Here is an 18,257-nt window from a genome sequence, read left to right as displayed (position 1 = left end):
ATAGGAAGGGCTTAAAAAAAAAAACTGAACGGTAAGTTAAGCATTTAGGACTGTTGCATGCAGCCATCAGCAGTTTGTGAAATACCGAGCCTCATAGCCTGTAAGCTCTTAGGTTGTTGGAGGCCAACACAAGGATTGTTACAGTGATTAGACCATCACTTTCTTGTTCTACCTGGCAAAATGGCAGCACATCTGGCCCAGTCTTTCCACATTACTCTCTTTGAACCTATCCACCCTCTCCAGACAAGCTATCGTTCTCTGCCTTTAAGAAGTCCGCTGTCGCCCGATTGACTCCCTCTGTTCAACTTGACTTCATCCTTCTCCTCCAGGCATCCCAAGAAAATAAGCAGATTAGCAACATGGCCTCAGATTCTGAAAGCTGGTTACCTCCTGTACTATCTCCACCTCTTTCCCCTGAGAACTACCAGCCTTAAACTTCACTCCATTTCTCTGACAGCACTGAGGACAAGAGTTCAATGGAAAGTGGACAAGCTCAAAGGGCAGTATCTTCATCCTTGGAAAAATGATTTTGTTGATGGGCATTTTGATTATTTTGTTTGCTGTAAGCAGGAGGCATAACGCTTCTAGAGGAGCCTTGTGATGTGTGAAGTGAGAATACAGCTCCAGCCAGGCAAAAGTCATGGGTGAAGCAACAGACAGCAAGAAGTCCAACTAGTTCTGGCCTCTCGATAAAGAAAGAAATTCCCCTCCTCGCATTAGCACAGCACATCTACAGTGTTACTGAGCTGGTTTGCCTATATTCAGACGTTCAGAGTAATTGTCATAGTGGAAGCAGATTTTGCCCAAAGAAGCAACAAGGTTTAATCCTCTAGTGACTGTCTCAGTGGGGGTGGGCTCCCTGAGCTAGGTCAGTGGGTACCATCCCAAGGTAATAAGAGATGTGGGCATTATTGGCAAGAGCCACGTCTTCACTCATGGAAGACAGCCAGGGGCCAGACGTTACAGAATCAGTGCTGGAAGGCAAACAGGAGAGGGCTGGAGGGAACGATCAGGGAGCCTCGAGTTCAGGGTTACAAAAGGCAAAGTGGGAGGAGGAGGGAAAGAGTCCTGGAACCTACTCAGAACTTAGGCAGGAGTTTGTCACTTCCCTTATTAATCCAGGAAGCAAGTGAAGGTTCGCCTAGGAGGATCAGGTGGACTCAGAGGATCAGGCAGGGTAGAGATCAACTTCATATTCAGTATTTTCTGAACTACATTCAATTTCAGATGTTCTACCCTCCTGTCTCCAAGTATTGTCTGACTGTGGGTGCCAGTGTAGGGTTTAGAGAATGGTCATTGTACCAGTTCAGATTGTAGGGCTTGTCCAGATGTATTTCATCATGGGAAGGAAGACTGGTTTAGCCACTTGAAATATTGCCTTAAATCAGGTGACTAGTTGAACAAACTGTGCTCACCACTTTCCCAGCCAAGGGGTCGTAGAACCGCTCCAGGAGCTGGACCACCGTGCTCTTGCCACAGCCGCTGCTGCCCACCAGGGCCAGGGTCTGGCCCTTCTTCACCTTGAGGCTCAGCCCCTGAAGCACAGGCACGTTGGGCCGGGTGGGATAATTGAACACAACTTCATGAAGTGTTACGTTTCCTTCAAACTTATCCTAAAAAGAAAATATATATATATACACACACATATTTGTATGTATTTATGTTACTAGTATAATTGGTCTGATAATTATTGGAATAAAAAGTATAATTGCAAGGCAACCTTCCCAAACACTACAGTAGGGAAACAGAAAATTCATGTTCAGTCCAAGTACCAGCACCAGTTACTACTGGTAGCAAGCTGTTATATGAAATTAAGATGGGAGCAGGGGTACAGGGTAGATTAACAGAGAGAGTTGTTATCTGAACTCGATTTCCAGTTCATTGAAGACAAATATGTCACTTTCCCAACTGATGATTCTGAGGCTGGAGCCAAGTCAATGGTTAAAGGCTCAAGGGCTGGGGCATTGGGGGCAGTTTCCAACTGCAGTCCCAGTGGGCAGCCCCATTCCCAGCCCCGGCAGCTTCTCTGTCTCTCTTTAGCTCACTCACTGGGCAAAGCAATTTTCTCAGAAAATTACATTCCCAGTCAAGTCCTGAAAAGGCTGTGTTAAGTCCCCATCTCTACCCACGCTGCCTCCAGTGCATTAAAATGTGCAGCGGCTTGGGTTGTGCACAGAACACCAAGGGCACGCAGATCTAAGCTGAAGATAGTCAAGTACAGGCTGATTCCTCCTACTCTGAATAAAATGTGATTAAAGCCAAAGAGCTAATGCAGTTACATACAGAATTCTGGGCACATACCGTTCAGGCAGAAATGACTTACCACTGGCATGGAAATTATTCAGTTCTAGTACCTCTGGATTTGGTGTTTGTCTTTTGGTTTTTTTACTTTTTGATGTGCTCAACTTCAGAATCCTTGCAACCCCCTATGAAATTTTAGAGGGCCAGGAAAATTGGCCAAATTTATCAGCCCTGTAAATATCACAGATCTAGCTAAGTAAATGTCAGCCTGGTCACTACGAATTTGTCCCCTAGTTACAATCTAGCAGACAGCACACCTTTAGGGAAAAATTAACCAAATGCTCATCAGACAGCAGGGAACTCACGGGCCTCAGGCCGTCCTCACTGTCGCTGTCAATCAATGGTTGTCTTTCAAACAGCCTAAATAAGCAGGCTGCAGACAGCTTGGCTTGGGCATAATCTGGAGCAAAGGAACTCGCATGTCCTAGAGCCATGGCACCGAGCACGATTGCTGAAAACACCCTAGATGGAAGATAAGCAATTAAAAAAATTAGCTCATATAATCAGCTCCATGATGGTTCAAAGTCCAAAGACACTGCTTACCAGTTGATGTCTTCACTCCCTCAGCCATCTGCCCTACCCATCCCACACATATTTCCACCAAATTCCAGGACCAAAGGAAATCTGGAGGAGAGGCCGGACCCACTCTGAGGGTTTCGTTTTCCTCTACTGCCTCCTGGCTTCCTTCAGAGTTTTCTAGAGTTAATGTAACTGTCAAGTTCTCTCTCGGGAAGCAGCTGATAGCTGAACCTGATTTGTGATCACAAGTAACTTCAGTAACTAGATACATGCCCTTTTTAGAGCTGAGGAACTGAAGCACAGGGAGCTGACGGGATGTGATCAGTCCCAGACAAGGAGTGCACTTTCCTACTGACTGGATGGCTCTGACCTGTCTGCTTTCTTCTGCCCTCCCACACCAACAACAGTTATCATCACCGCGCTCACAGAATTCTTATCAGGGAAAATAAGGTTTCACTACAAATAGCTTCTCTCTTACAGGTAAAATAACTATCAATACCACCCTGAAAAAGCAACTGTCTTAAGCTAAAGGTCTGTTCTCCGATTACATGCTCTTTAAAGAATAGCTATAGTTCATAACTTTTAGGCAGAACTAAAGACTCGGAGACCTACACCCCCACAAAGCTATTTGCTTCTAGCACCAGAGCGCCCCAGAGAAAGGGGTGGGCAGGAAAATCTCTAGTAATAATGGAGAACTTAAAAAAAATGTCCCCAAAGTTCTAAATCTAAGATATTAAAATGTGTGTTAGGTACACAGGAGTGGGGACAGTGGGTAGAGTAAGGCTCTCCCCTAAACACTTGATAAGGCTGGGTACCAAAACCCAAAATTGAAAACCCACATGGAGCTGCCTAGCCTTCCCAGACAGCCGGTAATGCAGTTTTAGTATGAAAGATTTAAAAGCACTCTTCCAATTACCCATAAAACTGTTTCTTTTTCCATTAAAGTATTTTTCTAGACAGTAAAATGCTCCAAGTTGTAATTCCCAGCTGGATGTTTCCAATTGTTTGTCCAAAACCACTCTTTACTTTCCACCTGGCTCTATCCTGCGCCATCCTCCTCCGTGCCCGAGAGGCTGACCTTCAAGGTCTGCAGAAGAAGGTTTTCTTGTCCTCTGGCTCCCCAAGGAGTTTGGCAATGAGCAGCAGAGCAGGGGATAGGGGATGGGGGCTGGAGGAGAGTGGGGACAGGGCATTTGTTCTATTGGCCTCTTTCTTGTTGGAGGGTTGGTGTCTCTCCACAAAAGACCGCAGAAGCCCCTCCACCCCTTCTGTTGCCCTTTAGGCTTAAGTAAGGTCTTAGCGGGCACTGCTAAGTTCCTAGCTGGTTCCCAGCCAGTTCCCAGCTGGGCACTGCTGACCGTAGCACTTCTCACATCTTGGTAAACAGACTCTTAAGCAAACTCTCCTCTGTTTGCATGGCCATTTGTTTTCTGCTGGAATCCTTGCTGCAAAGATTATAAATTCTTTTTTCGTGGTTATTTTAATTTTGGATGGGAACAAATGAATAGCTCTTTGTCTGTCTTGACCCTTCTTTAAAAAAAAAAAAGTTGCCTGTTACTGCTCTAAAATCATCCCATCAGAGCAGAAACATGCCAAGTGATCTTGAAAAGAATGGCTTCCCTTTGGCAAGACTGGACTGCAACCTAATTGAATGTAGTTAGTATATTTTGAGAAGAATTTATCAGTTAGAAAGGCCATTGATTAGCCTTGGAAACCAAGAAAACTGGAAAGGCTAAGAGGCAAAAGTAGACAGGGTCACCCCAGGTCTGGTTAGGGAAGACAGCTTTTTCCAGACTTCAGTCAAGCATTCTCACCTCACTGTTAAGGCCACCTTTGGTTGCAGATAAATAATAAGCTATTTAACCCTCTGTTTTGGGTCCATAGGCACCAGCAGTTTTCAAATTATGATTTGTTTCTGCACTGAGAACATTCATTGTCCTCCTGACTGGACTTCTATGTATTACTAAAATTCTGGTTTATGAACATTTTCATGAGCTTTGTTAATTTCAGACCACTTGGATAATCCAACTGTCCTTGGAACACTGACCACATCAGATTTCTGTCGTACATTCAACTCTGTGACCTCATCTTAAAACCAGTGAGTTTTTTTGGTCTACTCCAAACTTTGGCATAGACCTAGTGAAACCTCACGATAGAATAATCTCAATATATTAAAAGTTACTTACAGAATAACGTCTCTGAAGCGCATGTGTCCATTCACAATGAGATAGGCACCAAATCGAAAACAACCGGCATAGGTAAAATACATAAATGCTTGTGAAATACTAAAAGTAATTCCATAGATGTGTGCCTTTCGCACAGAATTCCTGAAAAGCAAATGAGTATAATATGTAACCATCTCTTCAGCCTCTCTCAGCCCTGTGTCATGCAAAGGGCTCAGCTTCTAAGTCTAGTCAACCTACATTTAAATTCTGCCTTCAATTATAATTAATTGGAGTAAGTGACTTAACCTCTCTACATAGCAGTTTTCTGGTTGGTAAGATGGGGATGATCAGTATGATGTAGGATTGTTTTGAGAACTAAACAGACAATACAAATGTCCAGCACAGTGCCCAGCTTACAGTGGTTGCTCAAATGACAGTGACTGTTATTACTACACGTGATTATCTGACAACTCAGATAGTCAACTCTTACGCTGCAAACATGATTACTGTGTCAAAACAAGGATGTCAAAGTTAGGACTAAAGTTTGAATTGTCTAAATGTGACTTCTTTAATATTATTACCTATCTTCTGTGATTAGTTATAGTCTCATGTCCAAGTTCACATTTTGGAGGGATGGGTACAGCTCAGGGGTAGAGCACATGCTTAGCATGCACGAGGTCCTGGGTTTAATTCCCAGTACCTCCATTAAAAAAAAAAATCACATTTCAGATTCAGGAAAATAGGGTAACTAAGGTTTATTTAGACACACATCAGAAGTTCTTCCCAAAGCTAGATCCCACCAGCCCCCAGTACAATTTGTTTTGCACCATTTCTCATTAGAGCTCATTCTATCCTTTATTTGTTTAATTACGTTGTTATACTTCGTCATTCTAAATCCTCCAAAAGAGCAATAACTTACTTGCTCCCAGATAAGAAGGAAGGTAGCTGGCAAGAGGGACAATGTGAAGTATTACTGATTTGGACAGTTTACCTTACATGCTGTGAGCGTGGTGTTACTACACTTACCATTCCTGAACAATTTACAATGCTACTGACAGATACATGTCAAACACCAAACGGACAGACAAAGGCAGCTGCATGAAGTACACCTCACAGAGGCGATGGTTGCACTGAGAATTTCCACTATCCTTGTTCAAATGTATAAGTGCTCTAAACTATTGTTCTAGTCTACAAAGTGGTCACTTAAGTTGTATTCAATTTTGTTAGTGTTAAAATATATTCATTTATAGAAACAGGCGCTGGTTGGAAACAAGTGGCAAACAGGTGCTGGGGTTTTGTTGAACTGTACAACTATAAAGAAGTGAAATATGCTACGTATCTTTGTTTTCAGAGTGCAATGGATCTGGTCCTCAATCCAGAAAACAAAGGGAATACTGTAATCAGGTAACACATCTCACCTTTAGTTCAGTCTACATAGTCCAAAGAGAATAAAGGTTTGAGTAACTCTCTAACAGAATAGTTTATCCTGAGGCACCCAGATGAGTCACTGGTGTTGCCTGCATTGGCAAACACATACTCTTGGAGACCCAATCCGACTGTTTTTACAAGAGATATAAAAATCCAATTCTGTGGTCCAGCTGCCTCAAAAAGTTACTTATTTTCAGTGAGATAATTATTGGGAAAAAAAAGTCACCCTTACAGTCATATCAGTGTTTGCAGCAGCAACAAAAACTGGAAACAATAATTCAGCCCAAGAAAACACTAGGTTCTTAGTAACGATCATGTGCTCGTTACCTGTAAGCTCCGTAAAGTTTCTCAGCATACATTGATTCAAAATTTCTCTCCTGGGTCAAGGACACAACTGTACTAATATTTTCTATTGCCTCTGTTGCAATCTGTAATATACAACAGATCTTGATTAGAAGTAGGGCTTTTTGCAGCAACGTGGATGGACCTAGAGATGGTCATACTAAGTGAAGTAAGTCACACAGAGAAAAGCAAATATCATATTTTATCACTTTTATGTGGAATCTAAAAAAAATGATAGAAATGAACTTATTTACAAAACAGAAAGAGACTCACAGACATAGAAAACAAACTTATGGTTAGCAAAGGGGAAAGGTGGGGGATAAAGTAGGATTGGGGATTAGCTGATACAAACTACTATATATAAAACAGACCGCAAGGTCCTACTCCACAGCACAGGGAACTATATTAAATATCTTGTAATAACCTATAATGAAAAAGGATATGAAAAGAGTATATATGTACAACTGAATCACTATGCTGTACACCAGAAACTAACACAACATTGTAAATCAATTATATGTCAATTAAAAAAAAAAAAGAACAAAATGGAAAAAAAAAAAAAAAGAAGTGGGGCTTTTACTTCTGAAGTAATAATTTTAAAAAAGTATAAGACTTAGGGCTCTGTTGAAAGAATCCTGAAGATTATGTTGATGGGTTTTCAGTTCCTTCAGTCTGGAAAGCAAAGGCATAACCTGTTCCTGAGGACAAGCTCTCTGAAAAACCCTTAAAAGCACTTCTGGTTGTGCTAAATATGGTGGCAAGTCTCCCTCTGCCCAGGGAGACTGAGCAGCTTGGGGTGTGAATGGTGGCCTGGGCACCAGAAGCCTGATTCTGTTCCCAGCCCTGCCACCAGGCAGGTACATGACTGGCTTTAGTCAGACCCCTTCGTGGCTTTGCTCTCTTCATAGGTTAAGAGCCTAGAAGAGAGAACTGGTTTCTATCTTTATTATAAATGAAACATCTAACAGTAATAATAGCCAGAACAGAGAATACTTACTGTGTGCCAGGCACTAGCTCACTTAACTGACATGATGTCATCTCGCCTCACGACAAACCCTGTGAGGTGCGGGTGGTTATTCCTATTTGCACAGGTGAGGAACTGAGGCAGGGAGATGTTAAAGGACCTGCCCAGAGCTGTCTATCAGGCTCTCTGATGCCAAGTCCACGTTCTTAACCCATGATGCTCTTCTGCTTCCCCGACTTTACAATTTACACAAGGAGAAAGTAGTTGTTAGGACTTTACACGGAACTCTGGATTTTCTGGTTATGGGTTAAGCGCTCAGAGGGTTAATTCTGGTTCAGTAGGCCCCTAATCTCAGTAATTAGGCAGGGCCTGAGTCAAGAGGGTTACTGCGTGGCCCGTCCTCCTCTTCCCAGCCAAGCCTTCAGCACCCTCTTTACCAAGCCCTTTCTGGAAGATAAAAACAGGGAGGATCCCAAATCCTAATGCTCTTAAACTATGATTAATCTGCACGCAGATGAATGAGAACCTTTTTTTTGATGCGGGTTTGGTTGTCAACCATTTTGGGTTGGTCAAGAGTTGACTGAGAATTAAATATAAGATAAGACCATAAATCTCCTAGAAGAGAACACAGGAAAAACATTCTCTGACATAAATCTTAGCAATGTTCTCCTAGGGCAGTGTACTCAGGCAATAGAGTAAAAGCAAAAATAAACAAATGGGACCTAATTTAACTTATAAGCTTTTGCACAGTAAAGGAAACCATAAGCAAAACAAAGAGACAACCTCTGGAATGGAAGAAAATATTGGTAAAAGATGAGACTGACAAGGGCTTAATTTCCAGAATATATAAACAACTCATACAACTCAATAACATAAAAAATAAACAACCCAATCAAAAAAATGAAAAGAAGACCTAAACAGACATTTCTCTAATGAAGACATACAGGTGGTCAACAGGCATATGAAAAGATCCCCATTATTACTAATTATCAGAGAAATGCAAATCAAAACTACAACAAGCTATCACCTCACACATGTTAGAATGACCATCATTAAAAAGTCCACAAACGATTTGCTGGAGAGGGTGTGGAGAAAAGGGAAACTTCCTACATTGTTGGTGGGAATGCAGTTTGGGAAACTGTATGGACATTCCTTAAAAAAAACTAAAAACAGACTTACCATATTATCCAGCAATCCCACTCCCGGGCATATATCAGGAGGAAAGTCCAATTTGAAAACATACATGCACCCCACTGTTCATAGCAGCACTATTTATATTAGTCAAGACATGGAAACAACCTCAATGTCACCTCGCACATGCCACACATCTGGAGCAAGTCACTCAACTTCTGATGGCTTTGGTCTCCATGAGGGGGAGACACCATCTGCCTCACCTCAAGTAACTGTATTAAAGCCAGATGCAGTCATGTTTGTCAAAGGGCTTTGTAAGTGTGTGCTGTAGGAATTCTATCACAATTTATATTCATTATGTGATTCACCTCCTGGTGTCTCAGAAAGGATAATAATTGCATAAATAAGGGTAAAAGAAATCTCCCGGCTGTAATCTACATTTAAACATTTAAATACACGTACATGTAAGTAAAATGTTTATATGTAGATTTAAAAGAGGCCATAGAGTTAAAAAAACTTGGAAATTAGACCAGGACTTGAATGCCAGACATGCCTTTAAGTTGTTTGATTCTGAGGCTCCGCATTTGTAAAACTGGAGTAACATCAGTACCTGCCTCATAGGACTATTGTGAGGATGAGCCGGTGCATCTAAATACTTAGAACAGCAACTGGCACAAAGCGAGGCCCAAGTGTGTGCCCTACTGCCATTACAGTTACCACCATAAACTGGAGCATTACTGCCACCTGGTGGCTCCTAGCTTCATTACAGAAATCACAGCCAAGGAAAACAACTGTCTTACTAAGTACTGGCAAACGTCCTACTTTGAACAATTTACTTATAATTCTCTGCCTTAAGGGCTCTTCATTGGTAAACAGGGGTAACTTTTGTCCTATCAATGGCCTCAGTATATGAAGTAAAAGGTAAAATGAACTTTGAAAATTCAGAAATTTTTAATAACCACGTGAAAAGCACTTTCTATAGGCTAAAAATCTTAATTATCCTATTTTCAAGTTCTTGGCATTGACACAGTAAAATATTTCAATCATAGTGTTGACAATAATTAGTTGTAGTGAGCACAAACATTAAAACATGCATGTTGTAATACATCAATCAAATAAACACATGTCTAAAAACCATACTTAGCCTAGCTGTAGCCTTCTTTGACCCACCTTTCCAGCTGTTTCCAGTTCTTTTTGATCTCTTTTGGCATTTCCAGCCAGCAATTTCATTTCAACAACTCCTGAGACAGCAATAATGGGAACAACCGATAGCAGCAAAAGAGTTAACTGCCAACCGTAGACAAATGATATGATAATCCCAGTTCCAAGGTTAGCTGTATTCTGCGCAATTAAAGCCAACCTGGTCCCGGTGGCCTGGAAGAACAAAAGAAGAGAGAGCAGTCGTGTTTTAAGTGCAAATCCATGAGCTGCAGCCTTCGGTTTCCTGGCCAGAGCGGCGAGAGAGGGTTTTGTGCCTGCGCTAACATTTATAAACCCAAGACACCTGTGCGTAACTCAGGAGGCTCTGCAGGTTTTTCTTTGTTCGTGCCTTTCAAATCTCATTCCTCTCCTGTCCAACACGAATTCAGCATTGTAAAGCCCAGGAGTCAGCAGCTCTGCTTTGGGGGTAGACTGTGGACTTTTTCATGAAGGCAACATGGAAAGAGGAAACTAATGCCGGGCACTCTGGGTATTTTAAAGCCTGTTCACTTCAAATGTATAAGAGAGAGATTCACGAGCTCCAAGAGACCATCTGTCACAAAGGTTACATCTCCTAAGAGACCACCCGCTATAAAGCATACATAAGGATGAAAGACTAAAATTTGTACCGCTCAGAAAACGAGGGATGCCATAGGGACGTGCCAGGTGCCTCTCCTGCGCTGCGTAGAAGCAGTGAGCTTCACGGCAACAGACCTCAGCGTCAGGGCTGGGGCGTAAGCCAGGGAGAGTGCGGCATTCCCCAGAGACAGTTATTGGTTCTGGGTTGGGCATGTGACCCAAATTAGCCTAAATTAGATTTAAAGGCAGGGTGTTTGGTGGTTGAGGTCCAGGTGTGCGCTCTCTTTCAGTGGATGGGAAACAAGGAAGCTTGTAGCTCTGGTTGCTACTAGCATCCACCCTCTGGCCATGAGGGGACAAAACTTAGGATGAAGCCAACCCTGAGACTGAAAGCCACTCAGAGCCACACAAAGGGAGGGCACCTGGGTCCTTCGTGACATTTTTGAGCCAGTGGATCAGTTCACACTTCAGTCTAAACTTTCCTCGTTTAGGCCAGTTTGAGTTGAGGTTTCTGTTATTTGCAGCTGAAGGCAGCTTAATGGTTGCAGCTATGCCGTATGTTTATTCAAAGCCATGTTCAAGAAAACGGTAGTAGAGCGTGGTCTACATACTCCTTGGACTTGGGAGGCATCAGCAGCAAGTCTTGTAGAAAGCGTACCGGTACTGTTTTTATGATCATCAAACCAGCTCATGTCCTGTGGCACAAAATACACCTTTAATTTAGTTTCAGATTAAAACACAATAAGCAAAGAAAGTCAGATGGCATCTCCCAAACCTTCAGTGCTAAGGAAGTACCTGCACTGAACTTGGGTGTTGGAGTTTAGGGGACCTCGCATGCAGCGCGGAGCCCTGGTCCCTGCCCTGAGCACACAGCCTCAGAGCCCACAGGTTCCCCAGGCCCCGGCTGCTCTAATGTAATGAGAGAAAACACTGGTGGGGTGGCGGGCCTTATCCAGATTGCAGCCGTGCACCCTGCCAGCTCCGCCTGAGGTTGTGGGTGCCTGTAGTTGGTCCGTCACCCCGTCCTCACAGCTTGTACTACGGACACTTCCTCCTGGGTGCGGTGGTGTCTCTCACAAAAGAGGGTGGAGCTGGGCTGGACACAGCTCTTTCTTATAAATTCTAAATATGAGATCATCAGCCCTGGTTTCTTACCATGTTTTTGTTTTCTTTTAAACCAGGATTAAAATAGTCTATCTTATGTACAATTTTAATTATAAGAAACTCATCCACAGCATCTTTTCATTTCATAAAAAATAACTTTCCCTACAAAGCCATAATTTAAAAAAAACATTGAAAAAAGGTTTGCAAACTCAAACTTGATAAAAATGTGCTCTTTTGTCAACAGGACTGGAATCAATTCCTGTCAACTAGATGAGTAATATTCTGGCCCTCTCTTAAGCCTTCTCTATAAAAACAGAGAATTCATATTAGCACATTTTTCCACATGCCCTGCATTAGGCTGTGAACTCCCCAAGAGGGCAGATAATGCATTTTATAGTCCCATCTCCCAGCACACTATCTGGTATACAGTGGGTAACGACTGAGTAAATTAACAAGTGAACGTGAAAGCAGAGCTCCAACGAAACTCAATTACCAACATTTGGTAAAACCTATAGTGAGTATGGTCAATTCTGAGACAGAACTACTGCCAACCACCCTTTCCTTTGTTTAAAGCATCCTGGAGACTCACCAGGGCCTGCGCAGAATCCAGGGAGGAGATACAGGTCCTTGAAATATATGTATCCTCATGGTGGATAGAGAGAGTTGCAAAATAAGCCCCCCAATTAAGCCTACTCTCATGAAAACCCTGCAAGGTCATTGTCCTGAGGACCAGAACAATGTTCAGGGCCCTGATCTGTCCTCAGATGAGCACCCAGGACCCACGACACGGACGCAGCACACCAGTAAGAACAGGAAGAGGCTTGAAATGAAAGAAACACTTCAGTGCGCACACTCACCTGTCTCAGCATTGCTTTAAAAGCCATTGATCGAAGCCGTGTGGTGAGGATCTCGCCAGCTTTTCCAAATGTGAAGCCCTGGTCGAGAAGAAAAGCTTTTGTTCCTTTAGATCGTCACAAGCATTCTGACACCAGTGGGTGTACTGTATTACTTCTATATTAATCAACTATCCAAATAATGAAGTCTAGAACCAAGTATGAATTCAAAGTCCCAGTTTAAGATTCATGTCCTGCCTAATCATTAGTGTCATAAAACCCCAAACCTTAGAAGTGTCCAGTTCTGGCTTCTGAACCATTCTACACAGGCTTCCTCTTCAAAACTTGCAAGGACAACATCCCGGTGAGAACAATACAGTACTTGATTACAACTTTCACTGTGTTTTTAATACTTAAAGCAAAAAGGTCTCAAAAAGAAGTAACAAAATTTTATGCCAAATTCTATTCTATGTCGTGTAGGGTAGGGTAGCAGGAGGGAGAAGGTCTGTAGTATTGGGCTCCACGTGAGTTCACTGCCTCCCCATCACAGCTCCGCCTGCTCTCAGATTAGGGAACAATGAGGTTACTCTTTCTCCCCCAGCATTCTTGCCAGACACTTTTTCTCCTTCTAATCACACCAAGTGCAAACTGGAAAGCAGCCCGGATGTGCACAGCTGGGCTTGCTTCTGTGGCATTCGGGATGGGTGGGAGCCTCCAGCCACACCGAATGTTGGTGTAGACAGTGGGTTGCAAGCGGAGGGTGCACTCTGGGGAAGGATACAGCCCAACTGGTCAGTGCCCAGGGCGAGTCTGCCCCAGGGGTCCAGGCTTAGACCACCCTGGTTTCCTCCCGCCTTTGCCAGCAGATAGCTCACGGCCCGCGTGGGCACCACAGTTCCATCCGTCAGCCCACTGTTCGTGCAGCCCATGTGTATAACAAGCTCCACTCCCTAACACACCAGGGCTTGCGGCTGGGTCAGATCACTGAGTTGCCACCAGCAAGGTAATGCTTCCTAAATAGAGAGCTTGGCTCCCTTTGACCATTGGTTCAACAACAATAATAGAGAAGCACGCTGGGCATGACCAGCAAATATCACTTTGTGGACTTAATGGATTGTCCTGGAAAAGCCTGTGTGGTGCTCACTGAATTAAAGAGACAAAAGAAACGTGATGGAAGTCTAGGTAGAAAAGTACTCAGAACAAGGTTTACTAGTTCATTTCTGGCCATGTGTACATACCTAAATGCAATATAATGTGCGTTCTTTCAAATAGTTTGTCAATTAGGGGAGAATGGATCAGAGAAGTTCCTTGATGTTATGCAAAGAGTAATAAAAAGAGAATGCTACTGTACTGATATTTTTCCCCAGTTTCTAACTAGTTGAATTTAACTGGTAGGCATGTTGGCCTGTGAATTCAAGTCTCTTTTTGTCTTAGTAATAAATGTTTGCCAAGGGCAGACCTGTATGTAACCTGATGTAATTTAGCACACAGGGAAGGCAAAAGTCCTCCCTCTTAGGACCCTGGCCTCTATAAGAGACTTGTGCCAACTGTGTTTGCAATTCATTTCTGTCTAAAATTTGGAAGCTCCAGGTTCCAAAAACTAAAGTTTTGACCGGCTTTTGATTAATCGATAATTAGTCTATATTAATAGATAATTAGTAAAAAAAATCTAATGAATCGATAATCTATATTCTCTAACTGAATGTAGACTCGATGAGAAGATCGAATCATAGGCACTTACCTGAAGGAAGAAAGTGAAGAAAGAAATAATTCCCAGACCTAAGAAAAGCAGTGAGAACATGTTGCATTTCTGCTGCTTCACTTCATCATCTCCTGGGCCAAAAATCTACAACAGAGCATTTAAAATACCCACTCGGATTACATGAGGCATGCTTGTTCCTCTCACAAATAATAGCTTTTTAAAAACTAGATTTGAATATTGTTTTTTTTTTATTGTGGTGAAATTTAAATAACAGAAAAATAGTTAACTGGTAGATTTTTAAGTGTACAATTCAGTGCTGTGCTGTCTTCACGACCATCCACCTCCAGAACCTGTCATCATCCCCGACTGCAACTCTGTACCCATGAAACAGGACCACCCCTGAGCCCTCCCCCAGCCCTCTGGGAGCCACTGTTCTCCTTTCTCAATGAATTCGAGGAGTACGTGGTGGTTAACATGGGTTGAAACACTGCACGTGGATTGTGTGCGGTTGCACCTCTTAGCGTTTGTTCCTCTTCCTCTGCATTTGCTGCTCCCTCTGCCTGAAACTTCTGCCTGCCCCCTGCCCGCCCCCCAGCCCTCACTCCACAGGGCCTCTGCCCAGGGAGACCTCCTCTGACCCACCCACACGAAGCAGCACCCCCATCTCTGGCTCCTTTATGGCCTGATTCTGCTTTTAAACCACTTGCTGTCCCATGACATGTTATGTATTTGTTTTTTCTTTGTGTGTTGTGTGTCCGTCCCAAAAGAAGGGAAACTCCTGAGGCCATGACTTGATTTATTTTGTATCCAGCTCTGTCTCCAGTGGCCAGAGCAGCATTTAACATAAAGCAGATGCCCCAAAACCGAAACACAATCCACACAGTTCCTGAATTGCAAGAGAGCCAGGGATGGCTTTACTTTGTAATTTAAAAACAGCTGGAGGGTTCTTTCTAATTTATTTATGCTTTAGCTTGTGGTCTTAATTGTAGATTAATGTTCAAAGTCATAAGCCTAATAAACTTCTTATATGAGATGAATAATCAAAAAATTAAAAAAGAGAATAATGAAATTATTCTCTGATGGAGAACAGTTCATCTTTCAGAAAAATGTCTCTCCGATAATATTAGAGGTTGACTAAGATTATAAAGTATAAATGCTGGATTTTACAAAGCCTTAGATATTTCTGATAACTTCTGGTGAATATATCCCCCAGTGAACTTGACGACTGGATAGTCTGAGTCTGAGTTTTTCTTCTTAGTCTGAGCCTCCCCACGCCCTGTAAGGCTTGGTAAACAGTGATGGACTAGCTAGCACTTTTTGAAGACTTACTTGGAGGCAGACACTCTTAAATGTTTTCTGCATGGTTACCTATATAGTCTCTTTAATCTTCAGCCATAGGACAGAGGTTTATTTTACAGATGAAGAAACTGAGGTACAAGCAAGAGAAAGCATCTTGCCCTAGGTTTGCACGGCAATTAAGTGGTGAGGAGGGTCTGTGCCCAGAGCCTGGCCTCTTCAACACTGAGACTTGAACTCTTCCCCCCAGTACCACCCCCCTGCCCCCGGCCATCCTGAGACACAGGCACCTCCTCTCCACTAACGAGATGGGGGTCATTGCCTGACATCACTTCACCCAAATGAAGAGAGGGAATTCGAATGCCTCCTTGGCAGATTTTACAGTGTACCATCTCATTAAGAGCATAACTTAGAATGGTTCGAAAGGTTTTCTTCTGCCTCACAGTTGTCGTCAAAAGTGAATTAAAACCTTTGGCTTCGTTTAATTCTGGGCTGCTTTACTCCAAAGTGGACCCAGTGGTGAGGTTGGCCTGGGAACTGATTTAGTGCTGAACTGACTCAACTCCAGCTGTCCGGTGCTGCTTTTGGACTCACGGCTATCATCTCAGAGAAGATGATGGAGAAGGCAGGCTGCAGGGCCCCGTTGGCAACAGCACACAGTGTTCCCACCACGAGGTAGGGCCATTCCGTCTTATTCAGTTGCAGGATCTTCAGAAAAGACGCTGGTGGCACATCTTCATCCTGGAACATACACACATCAGGACAAACAGGATAACACAACAGTCACCAGAGTTGGACACAGAGAAGGTCTGGCATTGCTCACAAGAAACTTGCAAAGTAAGTGCAGAGAAAAACCTGGCTACAGCAACTACTAGAGGGTCGGACAGGATGTTATAAAATATTAACAACATCTACTGATGCCACAGCAGGAGCTGAATATGAGTCCTTCACCTGAGAAGCAATCTTCATGGTGTGACCAGCCCATCTCTATTCCAGCCTCAGCAGAATGAGCAGCAGCAGGATCTGGGCACAAAATGCCCTAGAATTCAAGTCCCAACTTGGCTCCAGGATGATGTTGGGGTCAAATAAGACAAGACCAGTGAGCAGACAGATAAGTGCCCTCATCAATGTACACTGCTATGATTAACCTGAGAATAGGAGCCTGGTCTCCTCACCCTGGAACCCTGCCCAGGGCTGCCTTTTCTGTGACACGTTCTCAACTCACAAGACCAAAGTAATTATGCCCTTTTTCTTTTACCACGCTTCCCTATGCTGACTTCGCCTATTTCATAGCTTAGCTTGTTTTGTGATTCCCCCCTCCTATTTATTTGTTTACATGTCTTGCTGAATTTTTTTTTAAGATGAAGACGATTTCTTTACATCACTAGAAATAGCCCAATGCCTGGAACATATCAGGTTCTCGGCAAATGTTGAACTCACTCTCTGGTCAAGCATGCAGCATTGAGGTCACAGAAAGGAGAATATTCTGACTGTAGAGGTGGTTTAACATTAAACTAGACACAAAAGGTGCCTATGGAATCCCACAGCCTTATGGTTGTTTAAATAGGTCGCATTTGTGTCACTGTGATACAGAAACCCTAAACAAAGGTTGCACTTGGCCCTCTTCTTTCAAATCACCCATTTTCTCTGCATTTTAGGGTTTTTTTTCCCCTCCCTAGATAACATTATCTTTAAGTCCTGGTCTCCAGCCTGATCAGTGAGCCTGTTCCTCAGCCTGCTGTTCAACACACACCGACAGGTCTTCCTAGCTTCCTCTAACCAGACTTCATCTCCCCGCTCCCTGGGCATGCTGTTTATCCCTCTGTGATGGCACTTACGACAACCTTGTCATTTGGCATTTTCTGCTTTCCCCTCTTCTCTGTGCTTTTCTCCAAGAGAAGTGCTCCTCTAAAATACCAGACTCTCAAGATTTAGCAGTGTAACTCTCAAGATAAATGAGGAAATGAGAAGCCAATATTTACATAGCCAAAAAGGGGGCCACTGTTTATCTTATGATAATTTGGCTCCACAATAATACAGTTGCTATTCTTCGCTTCATCAATATACCAAGACTGAGCTCTCTAGGAGAACCCCTGTAATTTCTGCAGGAAATAACACTGTGGGCAGAGAAAAACATATGCAATGAACTCTCTGTAGGATTAGTTTCTTCAGGCCAACACAAGAGTAAAAATAAATTCCTCATTATTGGTAAATAACATCAAAATATATTTTCAAACCATTTCTTGATATAAATAAGTATCTTTTCTAGGAATGGATTCCCTTTATATTATAAAAGCTTCTGTTAACTTGAATGAATAACATCCCAAGTCCTCAGGTGAGAAATGTTAATGAGTGTACACTTTGGCTATTTCTGGTTATTCTCCCCTTTTTCTTAGTAAGAGAATTCCAATCTTACTTAGAGTAGCAATGCATATGGCAAAAAGATTCAGTTTTCTACCCTCTCTTGTGGCTAAGTATGGCCATGTAATTAGGTTATGGCCAATGACATATAAATAAAAGTATTGTGAGGGAAGTGTGGAAAATCCTTGTTTCTTCCTGCTGCTTGGAACATGGATGTGATGGCTGGAGCTTCAGGAGCCATTTTAGACCATAGAGAATGGAAGCTGCATGTCAGGATAGTGAAGATAAATATGAAAGGAGCCTAAATCCATGGTATCAGTGGTAGAGGCACC

The 18,257-nt window shown here is 42.9% G+C and overlaps 1 protein-coding gene across 4 annotated transcripts in view; it reads right to left on the bottom strand.

Moving 5' to 3' along the window:
- LOC105087357 (phosphatidylcholine translocator ABCB4) overlaps positions 1-18,257 on the bottom strand; it is a 49,022-nt gene that overhangs the window by 6,155 nt on the left and 24,610 nt on the right. For all 4 annotated transcript variants that reach the window (XM_064487609.1, XM_064487611.1, XM_031454799.2 and 1 more), the window contains 9 exons: positions 16,159-16,305; positions 14,308-14,412; positions 12,591-12,668; positions 11,241-11,324; positions 10,021-10,224; positions 6,741-6,841; positions 5,007-5,147; positions 2,607-2,763; positions 1,416-1,613 (listed from right to left, as the gene is read on the bottom strand). In XM_064487609.1, coding sequence (XP_064343679.1) covers positions 1,416-1,613; positions 2,607-2,763; positions 5,007-5,147; positions 6,741-6,841; positions 10,021-10,224; positions 11,241-11,324; positions 12,591-12,668; positions 14,308-14,412; positions 16,159-16,305 — 1,215 coding nt within the window. The remainder of the gene's footprint in view (positions 1-1,415; positions 1,614-2,606; positions 2,764-5,006; positions 5,148-6,740; positions 6,842-10,020; positions 10,225-11,240; positions 11,325-12,590; positions 12,669-14,307; positions 14,413-16,158; positions 16,306-18,257) is intronic.

The sequence above is a fragment of the Camelus dromedarius genome, chromosome 7, assembly GCF_036321535.1.
Source record: "Camelus dromedarius isolate mCamDro1 chromosome 7, mCamDro1.pat, whole genome shotgun sequence".
NCBI lineage: Eukaryota > Metazoa > Chordata > Mammalia > Artiodactyla > Camelidae > Camelus > Camelus dromedarius.
Note: the sequence above shows the minus strand (reverse complement) of the source record. Positions and strands in the feature narration are given on the sequence as shown.